This window comes from Macrotis lagotis, chromosome 2, assembly GCF_037893015.1.
Source record: "Macrotis lagotis isolate mMagLag1 chromosome 2, bilby.v1.9.chrom.fasta, whole genome shotgun sequence".
Classification (NCBI taxonomy): domain Eukaryota; kingdom Metazoa; phylum Chordata; class Mammalia; order Peramelemorphia; family Peramelidae; genus Macrotis; species Macrotis lagotis.
In genome coordinates this window covers 169,954,801-169,971,750 of record NC_133659.1, presented here as the reverse complement: position 1 = coordinate 169,971,750, position 16,950 = coordinate 169,954,801, and the positions used below count along the sequence as shown (strand labels likewise).

At 35.7% G+C, this 16,950-nt stretch overlaps 1 protein-coding gene across 10 annotated transcripts in view; it reads right to left on the bottom strand.

Moving 5' to 3' along the window:
- Window positions 1-16,950, bottom strand: part of BCAS3 (BCAS3 microtubule associated cell migration factor) — an 851,656-nt gene that overhangs the window by 608,477 nt on the left and 226,229 nt on the right. For all 10 annotated transcript variants that reach the window (XM_074223544.1, XM_074223545.1, XM_074223546.1 and 7 more), the window contains exons 10-11: window positions 16,647-16,723; window positions 12,337-12,420 (exon numbers count right to left, since the gene is read on the bottom strand). In XM_074223544.1, the coding sequence (XP_074079645.1) occupies window positions 12,337-12,420; window positions 16,647-16,723 (161 nt within the window). The remainder of the gene's footprint in view (window positions 1-12,336; window positions 12,421-16,646; window positions 16,724-16,950) is intronic.

Genomic DNA, 16,950 nt, shown 5'->3' with positions numbered 1-16,950 from the left:
TATTTTCAAGTATCCATGCCAAGGAAAAGACTTTTAAACCCAACCATTAAGGAAAACCTGGACTGTCTCAAATAAGTAAATAAATAAATAAATAGATAGATAGATATCAGCACAAACCTGACAAATCTGAAGAAGTCCCACATGAGCATGCTAAAGACATTGAAGTTTGAACAGAAAGTTCAATCAAATGTTATTTTTGTGTCTATATGTTTAGATATATAACAAGAATGATATCAAAGAATCCCCGCCCCCTTCAAAATCTTCTGATTTAGAAGCAACAGCACACTGAAATGTACTTTAGGGGATCTCAAAAAATGGTGACCTTGAGACTCACAAATTTGAGATAAGAAAAGATAAAGTGATCACAGGCTCTTTGTCCATGTCTTCAGCAAAGTTGGTGCACAGGAAACTAACAAGAGTGAGGACCCTGGAAAAATCACATGGAAAGTAATTAAAGATAAGAAATCTGAGTTGAGAAAGATGAGAGAGGAAATAGATTCAAAGAGTTGTCAGTAATTATCACAACCATATATTGTGAAAATATTAAGACACATTGAAGAAAAGAGATTCAGAGAGTCAACTAAACAGAATCTAAAACATCTCAATTGCAGAGAGATTAACTGTGCTAGATAAAAAGTCAGATAGGAATGATTCAAATGAGGAAAAAACTGAGTAAGAGTTCTGAACAAAGCGTTAGAGAATGAACTGAGTCTCTTAACAGCTCAAGGAATACATCTGTATAGGTAAAAGAGAAATAACAGGGGTAAGTCCTTTGTGGTTTAATGTTCCAGATGAAATTGTAATGGAGAAACAAAGGATATCAATTCCACTTAGGCATAGTAAAACTCAAATTAAACTCATTCAAAAGAAGTCCATCCTCTAGAGTTTATTGAGTAACAGAGTGATATAATCATACCTACACCATAGGAAGTACTACTATGAGTAGAGCCTTAGCAGGGCATAGTTGAGGATATGGAAAGGGGGCTAAAGATTCAAGAAAGGAAGACATTGTGGGATTCAACTGGTTCACCAAGGAGTCAAGATTGGGAAAAGTGGGGGCAGCTAGGTGGCGCAGTGGATAAAGCACCGGCTCTGGAGTCAGGAGTACCTGGGTTCAAGTCCAGTCTCAGACACTTAATAATTACCTAGCTGTCTGGCCTTGGGCAAGCCACTTAACCCCATCTGCCTTGTAAAAACCTTAAAAAAAAAGGATTGGGAAAAGTGATTAGAGCAGAAGAGATGATCTGGGAAAGAACTAAGATGTCAATGAAATAAAATTCCTGGGGTAGCTAGGTTGCTCAGTGGATAGAGCACCGGCCCTGGAGTCAGGAGTACCTGAGACAGACCTAGCTGTGTGACCTTGGGCAAGTCACTTAACCCCATTGCCTTGCAAAAATTTAAAAAATTTAAAAATTTAAAAAAGAAATCAAATTCCTGGTATGGTATGGAAGAAGAAAAAGATTTTGAAAAAGAAAGCAGAGGTAAAGGTCAAAAAATCCTGGTCAAATAAGGGGACTGCAGAATTCCTGAACAAAGAGGTCAAGAGGAGAACCATTTTTTTGTGTATTTCTGAATTGGGGTGGAGAAACAAATCATGAGAAGTGAGTAGGTTGTGGAGTTGAGTAATCAGATTGTTGAAGGAGAGTACAGTATGACAATATAATTTACTGTTTGATAAAGGACATTAGCTTCTGTGATAAGAAATCAATATTTGAGAAAAGCTGTTGGGCAAACTAGAAAATAGTATGGCACAAACTTGGCAAAGACCCACATCTCACATCTGTACCCAAATAAGGTTGAAATGATCACAGGATTTAAACAAAAAGTGTGATAGCATAGGTCAAATAGAAGAACAAGAGATACTCTTATCTGTCAGGTCTATGGAAAAGGGAGAAGTTTATGAAAAGTAAGAGATAGAGAATATTATAAATTGCAAAATGGACAGTCATATGATAAATGCTCCAAATCCTTACTGATTAGAGAAATGCAAATTAAACCAATCTCACACCTATCAGATTGACTAAGATGATAAAAAAGAAAAAAAAAAATCAATGTTGGAGAGAAAGAATTCCCCCTATTTGTAATGAAAAACAATGCACGATGTATCATGTAAGATGACATTACTCTGGTATAGAAAAATGAATCTAAGATTAATATAGATCCAAGTGTCACCTTGAACTCCCATATAGTCAAGAATAAATTAATTCATTGAAAGTATCACAAAAATGAAAAGGGTAAAATTACCACCAATGAGAAGGAAATTAAGGAGCTAATTCAGAGTTATTTTGCATAAAGTTTATTGTATGACAATAAACTGGATAATCTGAGTGAAATTGATAAATATTTACAGATCGAGGCTGCAGTCAGGGCCTCAGTCCATGGAAAATTCACTGCCATAGCAGAGTGGGGACATTCTTCACAATTCCAGGGTAGAGGGGAGTGCTGAGCATATAGGGTAGAAGAGTACTCAGAGCTTCTCATAAGAACTTGAAGGAATTGAGGTCTCTGGAGGGTGCCCCTAATACAGCTATAAAAACCCTCAAAAGTTTGGGAAAGTGTGTTGCCACTCAGGAAATAAGGTCCAAACTAAACAAAGGCTTGAAATCAAGTCATAGGCTGGGGAAATGAGCAAACAAAAGAAGAAAAAAAATCCAACCATAGAAAATTATCTCGGCTCTGTGAAACATCAAAATACACACACAATAGAAAACAAAGTCAAAGATTCGGTACCCTACAAGAAAAATATGAATGGATCCCAGGCTATGGAAGAGCTCAAAAAAGACTTTGAAAATCCAGTAAGGGAGCAAGAGGAAAAAATTTAGAAAGAAAAATGACAGCAATACAGGAAAATCATGAAAACCAAGTTAACAGCTTGATAAAGGAGATAGACAAAAATATGGAAGAAAATAACGTCTTCAAAACCAGTTTACAATGCAGCTAGGTGGTGCAGTGGATAGAGCACCAGCCCTGGAGACAGGAAACTGGAGTTAAAATTTGGCCTCAAACACTTAATAATTACCTAGCTGTGTGTCCTTGGGCAAGTCACTGAACCTTCATTGCCTCACCCCCCCCCAAAAAAAACCCAGGTTGGTTAGGACAAAAGGAAAAAGCAATCCACAAGGTCAATGAGGATAACAATGCAATAAAAACCAGACTTGGCCAGATAGAAAAAGAGATACAAAAACACTGTGAAGAAAATAATTCCTTCAAATGTAGACTGGAGCTTAGGGAAGCTGATGACTTTGTGAGAAATCAAGAAATAATAAAACAAAACCAAAAGAAATATTCAGCCAGACCAATGGAAAGGGGAGAAATTTATGAACAAAAGAGAAGTAGGGTACAGTATAAATTGCAAAATGGATAATTTTGACTATAGTAAATTAAAATTTTTTGCACTAACATAACGAAGATTAGAAGGAAACCAGAAAGATAAGAAATAATTTACACAGCTAGGGGTTCTAATAAAGGTCTCTTTTCTAAAATATAAAGAGAATTCATCAAATTTATAATATTACAAGTTATTCCCTAATTGGCAAATGGTCAAAGGATATGAACAGGCAGTTTTCAAATGAAGAAAATAAAGCTAAATATGAGCATAAGAAAAAATATTCTAAATCATTATTGATTAGAGAAATGCAAATTAAAATATCTATGAGGTAACCACCTCACACCTATCAGATTGGTTAAGATGACAAAAAGGGAAAAATAATCAATGATGGAGAAGTTGTGAAAGGATTGGGACATTAATGCATTGGTGGTGGAGTTGTGAACTAATCAAACCACTCCACAGAGCAACATGGAACTATGCCCAAAGAGCAATAAAACTGATCATATCCTATGGCCCAGCAATACCAATATCATAAAAAGTTCCACCTGTTCCTACCAGAGCTTTTAATATGTAGCAAACAATTGGAAATTGGGGATTTCCATCAATTGGGGAATGGTTGAGCAAGTTATGGAATATGAATCTTATGGAATACTATTGTTCTATAAGAAAGCATGAATGGTCAGACTCAAGAGGAAAAAACTGGAAAGAATTACACAAACTGGGGCAGCTAGGTGGTGCAATGAATAGAGCACTGAGCCTGGAGTGAGGAGGACATGAGTTTAAATCCAACCTCACACACTTAATAATTACCTAGCTGTGTGACCTTGGGCAAGTCACTTAAACCCCACTGCGTTGCAAAAAAAAAAAAAAAATACCCAAACTGATGCTGAATGAAGGGAAAAGAACATTGAGCACATTAACAATAATGTAAGTTGATCAACTTTGTGGGTGCATCTCCTCTCAGCAGTTCAGAGAGCTAGAACAACTCTGGGAGACCTATTATAAACAATGCAATCCAGATGAAGTAGAAGAGAATAAAACAGAACAACAATAACAACAAAAAACCAAACTACCAAAATCTGAATGAAAACTGTTATTTTTTTTAATTTCTCTTATTTTTTACTTCCTAACTAATGGTTTTCTTCCTTTTCCCTCAGTTCTAATCCCTCGATGAGAAAAATAACTAACCTGTAAAGACATTACACAAATGTACATGTACAATGCAAACCAGCCAGTGATGGGAGAATTGTGGGAAGGGAGGGGGGGGGAGGAAATTATATAACAAAAATATGCATCTAGATGAATGGTGAAAAACTTTCATAACATTTAATTGGAAAAACAAAATATTAATTGGGGGGGGGGGGGGAGGAAGTTCCAGATGCTCAGGGGGGAAAAAATAATGAATAATAAAGAACTTAAAGAGGCTACTTTGATAATTTAAAAAATAAATTTGCTGGTAAAGAATACTCTCTACATTCTATATAATAGCTGAAGCATCATTAGATTTTGTATGAAAAAAGTCCATTAAATCAACCTACTTAGAGTCAAGTGAAAAGATACATGAAAGAATTCCTTTCCATCTGAGGATACAGCAAAGCAAGGTCTGCACAAACATCTTTAACTAGAAAACATAACCAAGATGCAAAATGAAAGCCTAACTAAAGTAGTTGGTTTCCTGCATCTGATGAAAGGACAGGAACTAGAAAGAAGTCTACTTCTGAAAGGAAAAATAAAAATAAATGTTAATCAATAGATATCAACACAGCATTTATGAAAAAGCAGAGACATTGAGGAAATTTAACCCCTCTAATGATCAGGAGCGATAAACCTCAAACATCTACATTCTAATAAGATCCTATTAAGGAACAGGACTCTGAAAGTTTATTTAAATGAGTTAAGATATATGGCCCATAACTGAAGTCATAAAATATCTGAAATGCATATCCCCTATCAAAAGAAGTTATTTTGATTTGGATGCCATCCAACAACAAAGTATTTGTACCTTGCAACATGTTCAAAGCAAGTAAAATTAAAGCAACCTCATGGAACTGAATTGTAATTCATATACCTAAAGAAGGAAAAACTTTCAATAAGCCACTACAGACAAGATCAGGCACCTAGTGTGAGGCCATCCTCATCAATTCAACTTTATAATACTTCCTCTCTACATCTAGACAGCATGATATCCAAGTCAGAGTCCCTGTAATGATAGGAAAAAGGCTTTATTACTAAACAACAAGTTTTATGTCCTTGAACCTGGAAACAGTGGAGGTCTATCGATAGCATTTAAGAGAAAATTAATCTTAGGGAAGCAACTGGGTAGGTGCATTTAGTTAAAATAAAATACCTTTCTACTGTAGGGGATTTTCCAAAAAGTTCACTCTGGATTGGGTAATGAATAAAGAAGGAACTCCACAGATCTGAGCACCAAAAGGACAAATACAAAAGGACATTAAAGTTATTTAAAAGGTATGAAATAAGATTATAGTACTCTAAACCTCCCTCCATGCTAACACGACTGAATCAGATCAGATTTAATTGTGATCCATTTGCTTGAGAGACTGATCTAATTATTCAAAGTGGACCTGAAATGTTAATGCATGCCTCTGGGTTAGATATCAGGTACACACATGTACACACAAACACACACATACACACGTGTACATATACAGACAAATTGCATTTTCAGCTTGCTATTCAGAAATATATTATTCCTATCTTCACTAAAGCATGTCTGCATAAATCAAATTTACAGGAGTTAGTTAACAATTCAATCCCTTCTCTCAATTGGCCAACATACATACACACACACACACACACACACACACACACACACATACATATACATATATATGTGTGTATGCATGTATATATATACAAAAGAGAAAAAACTATCTGCCATGCTACAGGTGGCAGCATTCAAACTCATTCCATACAGGGATTTCCGAAAAAGCAATATGCCTGAAAAGGCAGCTGAGAAAAGAGCTTGAAATGAAGATGGTACAGTATAAAGAGTCAGAGAATCTGGATTTTGTGAAATGCACAGCCTTACAAGGTTCAGTTTCCTCACTGTAAAATTGGAAAGGGGGAATGGGCATAATTCAATAAACTAATATTAGGGGTGGCTAGGTGGCACAGTGGATAGAGCCCTGGCCCTAGAGTCAGGAGTACCTGAGTTCAAATCTGGCCTCAGGCACTTAATGATTACCTAGCTGTGTGGCCTGGGGCAAGCCACTTAACCCCATTTACTTTGCAAAAACCTTAAAAAAAAAAATCTCTAATATTCCTTCTAAATTTTTATCCTGTAAGTGGTAAAGTATCATGAGTATCAGCAAGTGAATTTATTAAAAATATGGTCAATAACCCTAAGTTGTCTTATTTTCATGTGAGAACAAGGGATGGGATGGGAAAGGGTTGAGAAAGGAGAGAACTGGAAACAGTTACCATTTTTAAAAGGCTTTAAAGTCTTAATTAGAGTATGTTAAGAATGGACATCAGTGACCTGAAAATGGGAAACGTTATTCTCAGTCTTCCACAGAACAAACATGAAATACCTCAGGTAAATATTTCTAATCAGTCTTGAAGGTATTTTCATTTCAAATTGAAATTTGCTTTATGTGATGCTGTAGGACTTTTGATTTCCCTTCTGTGGGATGTTTTGAATTGCAATTTCCTTCTGTATACTTCTGTTTTCTATTACATGATGTCATGTAGAGTCACATTTTAGTTCCTATTTTTTTTAATTTTTTTTTTGCAAGGCAAATGGGGTTAAGTGGCTTGCCCAAGGCCACATAGCTAGGTAATCATTAAGTGTCTGAGACCGGATTTGAACGCAGGTACTCCTGACTCCAAGGCCAGTGCTTTATCCACTACATCACCTAGCCGCCCCTTTAGTTCCTATTATTAGAAGAATTTGATAGTATACTTCACAATCAGAAGGATGAGAGTAATAAGTTTAAATCAGGAAAGTTTGGCAAGTTTATATACAAATTCACTTCCTTTTTAGTACCTTTTTTGCTCCAAGTTGAAAGAACTCATTTGATAAATGCTAGGATAAAAAGGCTATTTGGTTTTATAAGAACTTTTGGATACTCTAGTGGCTGGGATAAAGTTTTCCCAAAGGATATTCTTTCTTTCTCATTAAGAGAGCTAATATAATAAAAATGACAATTCTACCAAAACTAAACTACTTGTTTAGTGCCCTACCAATCAAAATTCCAAAAAATTACTTTAATGAGTTAGAAAAAGTTGAAAGCAAATTTGTATGGAGAAATAAAAAGTCAAAAATTTCCAGGGATTCAAAGAAAAAAAGTGCAAAAGAAAGGGGCTTAGCCTTACCAGATCTAAAATTATATTATAAAGCATCAGTCATCAAAACTGTCTCGTATTGGCTAAGAAATGGAGTGGTGGATCAGTGGAATAGACTAGGTACAACAGCAAGAAATGATTCTAGTAGCAATCTGCTGTTTGATAAACCCAAAGAGTCCAGCTATTGGGATAAAAACTCTTTCTTCGATAAAAAAAATGTTGGGAAAATTGGAGGTTAGTATGGAAGAAGCTTAGATTACACCAACACCTCACACCCTATACTAAGATAAGATCCAAATGGATACAGGATTTACACATAAAAAAAAAAAACAATATTATAAGCAAACTAGAAGATCAAGGAGTAGTTTACCTGTCAATATCTATGGAGGGGAAACAGTTTATGACCAAGGAAGAGATGGAGAACATCATTAAAAACAAACTAAATAATTTTGCACAGACAAAACTACTGTAATCAAGATCAAAAGAAATGTAGTAAATTGGGAAATAATTTTTGCAAATAGTATTTCTGGCAAAGGATTCATTTCTAAAATATACAGAGAACTGAGTCAAATTTTCAAAAAAACAAATCGTTCCCCAACTGACAAATGCTCAAAAGATATGCAAAGGTAATTTACAGCTGAGGAGATCAAAGTAATCCATAGTCATATTAAAATTTGTTCAAAATCATTACTTATTAGAGAAATGTAAATCAAAGCATCTCTGAGATACCAGCTAACACCCATCAGATTGGCCTATGACCAGAAAGGACAATGATCAATGTTGGAAGGAATGCGGGAAATCTGGAACACTAATACATTGCTGGTGGAGCTGTAAACTCATCCAACCTTTCTGGAGAGTAATTTGGGATTATGCCCAAAGGGCAACAAAAATGTGCACCTTTGATCCAGCAATACCACTACAGGGTCTATACCCTCAAGAGATTATGAAAAATGGTAAAAACATCACTTGTACAAAAAATATTTATAACAGCCCTATTTGGGGTGGCAAAAAATTGGAAATTAAATGAATGTCCTTCAACTGGGGAATGGCTTAACAAACTGTGGTATATGTATGTCATGGAACACTATTGTTCTATTAGAAACTAGGAGTGATGGGAATTCAGGGAAGCCTGGAGGGATTTGTATGAACTGATGCTGAGTGAGATGAGCAGAACCAGGAAAACACTGTACCCCTAACAGCAACATGGGGATGATGATAAACCTTGATGGACTTACTCATTCCATCAGTGCAACAACCAAGAACAATTACGGGCTGTCTGCAACGGAGAATGCCAACTGTACCCAGAGAAAGAATTATGGACTTTGAACAAAGACCAAAGATTATTACCTTCAAATTAGGGAAAAAAAATTATATTATTATGTAATTTTACTATCTCATACTTAATTTTTCTTCCTTAACGATACAATTTCTCTGTCATCACATTCAATTGAGATCAATATATAACATGGAACCAATGTAAAGATTAACAGAATGCCTTCTGTGGGGGGAGGAGAGAAGCAAGAATGGGGGGAAAATTGTGAAACTCAAAATAAATAAAATCTTACTAAAAAAAAAACAAACAGAGACCAAGGGGCAGAGCAAAATGGCTACATGGAAGCAGGAATTTCCAGAAGCTCTCCTCCAGAATACGCCAGATAACTTAAAATTATGGCTCTTGCCAAATTGTAAAGTGGCAGAAACCACAGAAAAACCGAGTGAAATAATTTTCTGGCCCAAAATAAACTGGAAGATCCATGGGAAGGTTCTGTTTCACCTTACAGTAGCTAAAGAGCTCCAGTCTTCCAAGAAGAGCCCAAGGGATGCCTGGGTCCTGGGCAGAGAAAGGGGTTTCCAAACCTCTCAGTCCAGGGATTACCATGGACAACTTGGAAGGTCAGCAGAAAACTGCCGCACCTGAAGTGTCATTCCAACAGCTGCTTAAAAAGTGCTTGGTCCTTGGAAGGTATGTGGCATGGAGACAGTCAAAGTCTCTCACTGTTCCTGAGATAGAACAGAAGTATGGACTTTGTACACACTCAGATCCTGGTTGCAGTCTAGGGGCCCCTTATGCCATAGTGGAGTAGGAATCCTCCTCACAGCTCCAGGGCAGAAAATAGCACAGGGCAGGACAGCAGTCAAACTCTCTCATAAGACCTTGAAAGAACTGACGTCCCTGGCATCTGTCCCAAAAATGCACAAAAGCTTGAGATGTATGTTAAAACTAGGTCATAAGCTGGGAAAATGGAATACACAACATAAGAAAAAGAATCTCATCATAGATTAAACACTTTGGTCCCATGGAGGATCAAAACACATACTTAGAATATGACACAGTCAAAGCTTCTTTATCCAAAGTGTCCCAGAAAAATAGGAATTGGGCCCAGGTTAAGGAAAAGCTCAAAAAGACTTTGAGAATCAAGTAAGGTAGATGAAGGAAAAACTGGGAAGAGAAATGAGAGCCATACAGGAAAATCAAGAACACCAAATCAGCAACTTGGTAAATGAGATAAAATGCCAAAGAAAACAACATGATAAAACTCTTTTAGGTCAAATGGGAAAAGCAGTCCAAAAGGTCAATGAGGAGAAGAATGCCTTAAAAAGGAGAACTGGCCAGTTGGAAAAGAAAGTTTTCTGAAGAAAATAAAACCTTCAAATGTAGAATTGAGCTAGGAGAAGCTGATAACTTTGTGAGAAATCAAGAAAAAAATAAAACAAAACCAAAAGAATGAAAAAATTAGAAGAAAATGTGAAATATCTCAATGGAAAAACAACTGACCTAGAAAACAAATTCAGGAAAGATAATTTAAAAATTCTTAGGCTACATAAAAGTCAAGACCAGGAAAAGAACCAAGACTTCATTATTAAAGAATTTCTCAAGTTAAATTGCCCTGATATCCTAGAAGTAGAAAGTGAAATAGAAACTGAGACAATCCACCAATCACCTCCTGAAAGGGATCCCCCCATAAAACCTCCTAGGAATATAATAGCCAAATTTCAGAAATCCTAAATCAAAAAGAAAATATTATAAGCAGCCAGGAAGAAACAATTCAAATACTGTGACACTACAGTCAGGACACTACATACAGGACTAAGTATTTATTAAGCATTAAGGGTTTGTAGGGCTTGGAATATGATATTCTGGAAGGCAAAAAAGCTTGGATTATAACCAAGAATAAACTATCAAGCAAAACAGAACATATTCTTTCAAGGGAAAAATTGGACATTAGATGAAATAAGGGAAATTCAGTCTTTTCTGCTGAAACAACCAGAAGTGAAACAGAAAGTTTGATTTTCAAGTGCAGGACTCAGCTGAAGCATAGAGAGTGTGGGTGGGAAGGGAAAATTATAGGGATTTAATGATGTGGAACTGCTTGTATTCCTGCATGGGAAGATGATACTGGTAAATCATAAAAACCTTCTCATTTCTTGGAGCAGTTAGAAAGAGTAAATATAGATGAGGCACAGGAGAGAGATGAATATGAAGGTATACTATATTATAAAGATGGTGTCAATAGGTGAAAAAGGAATATACTGGGAGAAAGGTAAATGAGATGTAGAATGGGCTAAGATGCTTCACAATAAAGAGGCAAAAAAAAAGCTTTTGCAATGGAATGGAAGGGGTGGAAGGTGAGGGGGGATTGATTAAGCCTTCATACTAATCAGAAATGACTAAGAGAGGAAACAACAAACAAAATCATTAGGGTATAGAAATCTATCTTACTCTAGAGGAAAAAAGAGAAAAGGGATGTGAGAAAGGGGACTGGAGGAGGGAAGGGGGTGTAGTTGATAGAAGAGAGGGAAGATCATGGGAGAGGGGAGTCAGATACAACACATTGGGGTTTTTTTGCAAGGTGGTAGGGTTGGGTGGCTTGCACAGGATCACACAGGTAAGTGGTTGTTGGGTTTCTGGGTTAAGACTTGGGCTTTGTTCCTCCTAGCTCCAGGGCCAGGGCTCTGTCCACTGTGACACCTGGCTGTTCAACAAACACACTTTTGAGTAAGGACAAGAAGAAAAGAGAGAATAGAATAAATGAGAGGGGGAGGAATACAAAGAGGGAAACACAGTTAGCAATAGCAACTGTGAGAAAAAATATTGAAGCAACTTCTCTGATGCACTTATGATAAAGAATGTGATCCATCCCAAAGACAGCGCTAATGGTATTTGAACACAGACTGAAGTACAATTTATTTTTCATTGTGTTACTCTGTCTTTGTAGGTGGAGGTGGGACTGTGTTTTGCATTTGCAGCACTGTTGTAATAATGAATAAATAAATGAATGGATTGAAAAAAAAAAAGAAAATTCAGAAATTTCCAAAGATGCAAAGGAAAGTCATCATGTAGCTAGTGGACTCATGGAAATGATGGACCAGAATAATGAAAAAGAATCAGTAACTTGGAAATGTACGGTTCCCTTGAAAATTTGTATGAATTGAAATAAACAGGTTCTTGGAAAGCATTATAAAATAAGATAATAAACACAAATTGGTACTAAAGAAATCAAAGTGCAATTTAGAACACAGAGGGATGAATTATCACAGCATTTAATCAGCAATTCTTATGAAGGTCAAAACAATTCTGCCACACTTCTTCAGTTCTTCTTTCATTTTAGAAAAAAATAGGAAAAGGACAGAGGCCAGCAGAGAAACCTGAGCATCTCCCCAGCATGATCACCTCTCCCAGGGGTGGTAGAGATACTCACTTTGGCAGCACTAATAACAGTGGCAGTGTAAGACTGAATGTTATCTCCACAGGCTCCACCACGGGACTGATGGCACCGGATCAGCTAGAAGAACATAGCCAGCACGTTATCATTATTAAAATGTACAACTCCACATTATTAACATGGGGATTACTTATCATACATATGTGTTAGTGTGTGTGCAGGTATGGAAAAGATATTTTTTCAAATGAACAGCAAAAAAAGCCCTGTTGAGATACTCTAGGTTTTTTTTTAAATCATCTCCTGAGTACCACCCAGATAGCTACATTCTCAACTCTGGTTTTCAAATACAAGATGATTAATCCCAAAGAATTCATATACTTTGAAATATTATGATTTGGGGTCTGGAAACTTCCCCACAATTATATTGAAATAAATATAATCAAAGGCTTTAGTCATATCTTCATAACATTAAATAATTGAAATTCTAGGAATTTGGATAAAGTTAACTGCCTTTTCATTTTAACTACCCCATGTAGATTTAAAAATAAATATCACAGAATTTGCCATATGCCCATTTCCAATTATGCTTTGGTATTGAGTTGAAATGGAAAGGGACAGAGATACCTGCAACATGTTTTAACTCTGCTTATGCATGGACTGTGTATACAACTCTCAGTGATCTCCTATGTCAGTATAAAGTATCTCTTGCTTTAAATATGAAGCGGTAATAAAAAATGTTGAGAGCTCTATATTCTGTCAATATCTTAAGATTAATCACAGATGATACTGAGCGAGATGAGCAGAACCAGAAGAACACTACACCATAGTAGCAGAATGGAGTTGGTGATCAACCTTAATGGACTTGCTCATTCCACCAATGCAACAATCAGGCACAATTTAGGGATATCTGCGATGGAGAATACCATCTGTATGTAGAGAAAGAATTGTGGACTTTGAACAAAAACCAAAGACTATTACCGTTGATTTAAAAAAAACCTTATATTATGTAATTTGCTATCTCTTATATTTTATTTTTTTTATAAGGATACGATTTCTCTCAACACATTCAATTTGGAACAACGTATAGCATGGAAACAATGTATAGACTAACAGACTGCAGACTGTGGGGGGGGTAGGGGGAGGTAAGCGAGATTGGGGGGGAATTGTAAAATTCAAAAATAAATAAAGTAAAAAGAAGTTCAAAAAATATAAATCATATTTCATTCACAGAAAACTCATAAAAAAAGAGAAAAATCATTTCATCTGTTCTTCCTAGTTTTTCAGGAAAGAATCAAACAAAAGCAAATAAACAACCCTACAATAGGGAAAAAACAAAACAAATAAAAATATTTGAGTAATCTATTTAACATATGGACATAAATAGTCACTGTCCAAAAATCACTTCAGAAGAACTCAGCTTATTACAGCATGAATTATGTTGTACTATGAATTCTTCATTATTTTGTCCTGGAAAGGAAATATATCCAGGAGACATAATGGAAAGATTGGAGGACTTTGAATCAAAGGACCTGGGTTTGTATCCTAAGAGGACCTGAAGTCTGGCATGACCTCTGGCAAGTTCTTGCTTTCTTAGTTTCTTATTCTGTAAACGATGGACGTGGAAGACAGGAGCTCTAATCTTTCTTTCAGTTCTAAATATATGAACCAATGAAAGAGCCAATGAAAGTTTTACATAAGTGAACCTGTAGGGTAAATGCTAGTTCTGATTATGGATACCAAACAAAAAAACATGTGACAATTACTAAGAACAGGAAATGTTTTTAAAGCAATGCCAATTGTAAATATAACATAGAATTTCACTTAAAAATTCTTTTATCACAGAAAATAATTTGATGTAACCCCTGTCTTTTAATAGAGGGACTATTTTGCAATTTTTCAGTAGAACAAGCTGTTTACCACAACCAGAGGATGACTGGAAATTACCACACAGAAGGTTAACCTGAAAGTGTAATGAGAAGTTCAAAAGAGATCACAGAGCTCAGGGGGAAGAGTGCAAATATGAGAGCAATTGTATCTCTTTGCTGCCTCCTGGTGCCTAACCAGGGAGAAACAAGATGCTGTTGAAACTTAGCATCTTTTTTTTTTTTTGCCCAGCTTCAGGAACTTAGAAAATTTAAAATAAAATAATAAAATATTTGAGATTTGAAAAAGAAAATTTCTTTTCTCCCAAGCTAACCAAAGTTGAAATTTCCTGCCATGACTTTATGAAAAGCACATCCAGGGTGGCAAGAAAGGCCATCAAACAGAAGCAAGCTAAACTCCCTGATATAAATAAAGTCAATCAAGATCAAGGAAATTGTTAGAATTCTCAGATTACCTTCATTAACTTTAAAAATAACTATCATTGCAGAAAATACATCTAATATTGATTCAGTTTTTTAATGTTTAGTTTAGTTTGGCCAGTCTTTTTTTTCTATTTTAATTTTTTTTTTTGTCTTTAAAAATATTATTTGATATATGGGAAGGCTCTCTGAAAGGTAGACTGGATAGGGGTGGGATTCTGGTAATTTAAAAAATATTTGAACAGAAGGTTATTTTAAAATATAAAAGAAGGTAAAGATAATACCTGAGCACTAAGAACACTAGCTGACCCACAACTGGCAAATTGTTTCACAATGGAAGCAAAAGGAAATCAAATGTAATTGTTCATAAACTATAAGGACCAGGTCATGCTATTGTGGGTCAATGTATTTTGAGGGTCATTTGTCTTAGAAGGAAGAAAATATTTTCTTCTGGAAGGCAGAACCAGTATCAGAGTAGCAACCTCCTTCTCAGTTGATCATGCTGCTTCATCAGCAATGTATATAAATTCGGGGCCTGTAGTCTGCTCTACCATGAGCATAACCTCTGATAACACCCAAGGTGCACAATGAACAATAATCATGTCTTCAACAGCAGATTCACATTTCAATTGTGCATACACATATACAAAATTTGGCACAAATAAGGATCTGTTTATAATTGCCAAAAGACAATGTATAGCCTTCTATTTATAGGTATCTTAGCCCTCAACAGAAATGTAATACAGATGTGAATATCAGAAGATATCATTATGTCACTACACAGTATTGTAAACCATTTGTCAACAAAGTCAGAAAAGAATAATTCAGAAAGGATTATCTTGAGGAAAACTAAACTGGAAAAAGGCCAAGAAGAACTAGGGCACTGAGTCAAATGTCAACAGCCCATGTGCCATAAACAAAAATTTGGATACATCATTGAATATAACAAGAAAAAAACTTACATAGACATGCACTTTTTAAAAAACTTAATATATTTTCAAAGGCTGAAGATTTACTAGTTCTGTGGGTTGCCAAAATAATTATTTTCCTTACCACATCCTTATTTTGTCAAAAGCCTTTTACTTTTGCTTATGCCTAACTTATGGTAACCATTTAATAAAAATGAAACTGGACAACTGGTCATTTTTGAGATATGGAACAGTTGACTGTAAGTTAAATTTATTGTATGCAAGTTCCTAGATGCCATAGAAAATGATAATTATTTGGAGAAGAATTTTCTTTTACTATTTATGGAAGTATGCCAAGCAGAGAAGAATAACAAAGTCTTTCTATAAGAAAGAAGCTTTGTTCAGCAGACAAAATTCCTGGCAGGGGACAAGAGACATGAGATCCACTACCAAAAACAACATACTAGAAATAGCCAGAACTCTGGATAGCTTAGTAGGGGTACTGTGATTTGGTTATCTACATAATTAAGATATGACTCTCTGACAAAAGGCTAAAGTATTGACACTGGAGAAAGATTCAAATACTGATTGAAACAACTGCCTCTGTTTCCCCAGTGACTCAAGAGCATAAGAAAGATATCAACATTTAAATACACTTGAAGCACTAATTACTTTTATAAGATTTGAGGACTGCAGGGGAAACTGGGGAAGTTGTTGCAATCAGCTTTAGCATTCTATCATTCAATCCCAATTGAATTCTTATTTTTATTTTTATAGTTTTTGCAAGGCAATGGGGTTAAGTGACTTGCCCAAGGCCATACAGCTAAGTAATTATTAAGTGTCTGAGGTCGGATTTGAACTCAGGTACTCCTGACTCCAAGGCCGGTCCTCTATCCACTGCGCCACCTAGCTGCCCCCCAATTGAATTCTCTATTAAGATTTACAAAATAAAAATTCCTTATCTAATTCAAAACCCTACAAGATTACAAGTAGCACAGAACAGATAGAAAGGCTTCTGCATTATAATGTGTACCATTCAAAACTGAAAAGGCCATAGCTGTGTACTGCTTTTGACTGGTATGGAAAGTATTATGTGTTTCTTGACAGGTAATCATCAAAATATATGCTGTCTTACCTTGTTTTCTGCATATGCAAGCCAGCGGCTTCCAAGAGCAATGGGATTCATGTTTGGCCCTGGACAAGGATAGCAGCCTGAAAAATTTCAAATGGCAATATTAAGAAATCTCTTGATTGCTATTTAGTAGGAATTTTATGTATTAGTGCCAGGAAAAGAGACCTCTACAGTATCTAAACAAAAAAATTTTTTAATGACAAACAATCAACAAAAGCTTACATTTTTTAAATGGAAGATAAAATTCCACTGACACAAGTCATCATTTTAAGAGTGTAAATGTTCATTTTTCCTTCTGCTGGACCCT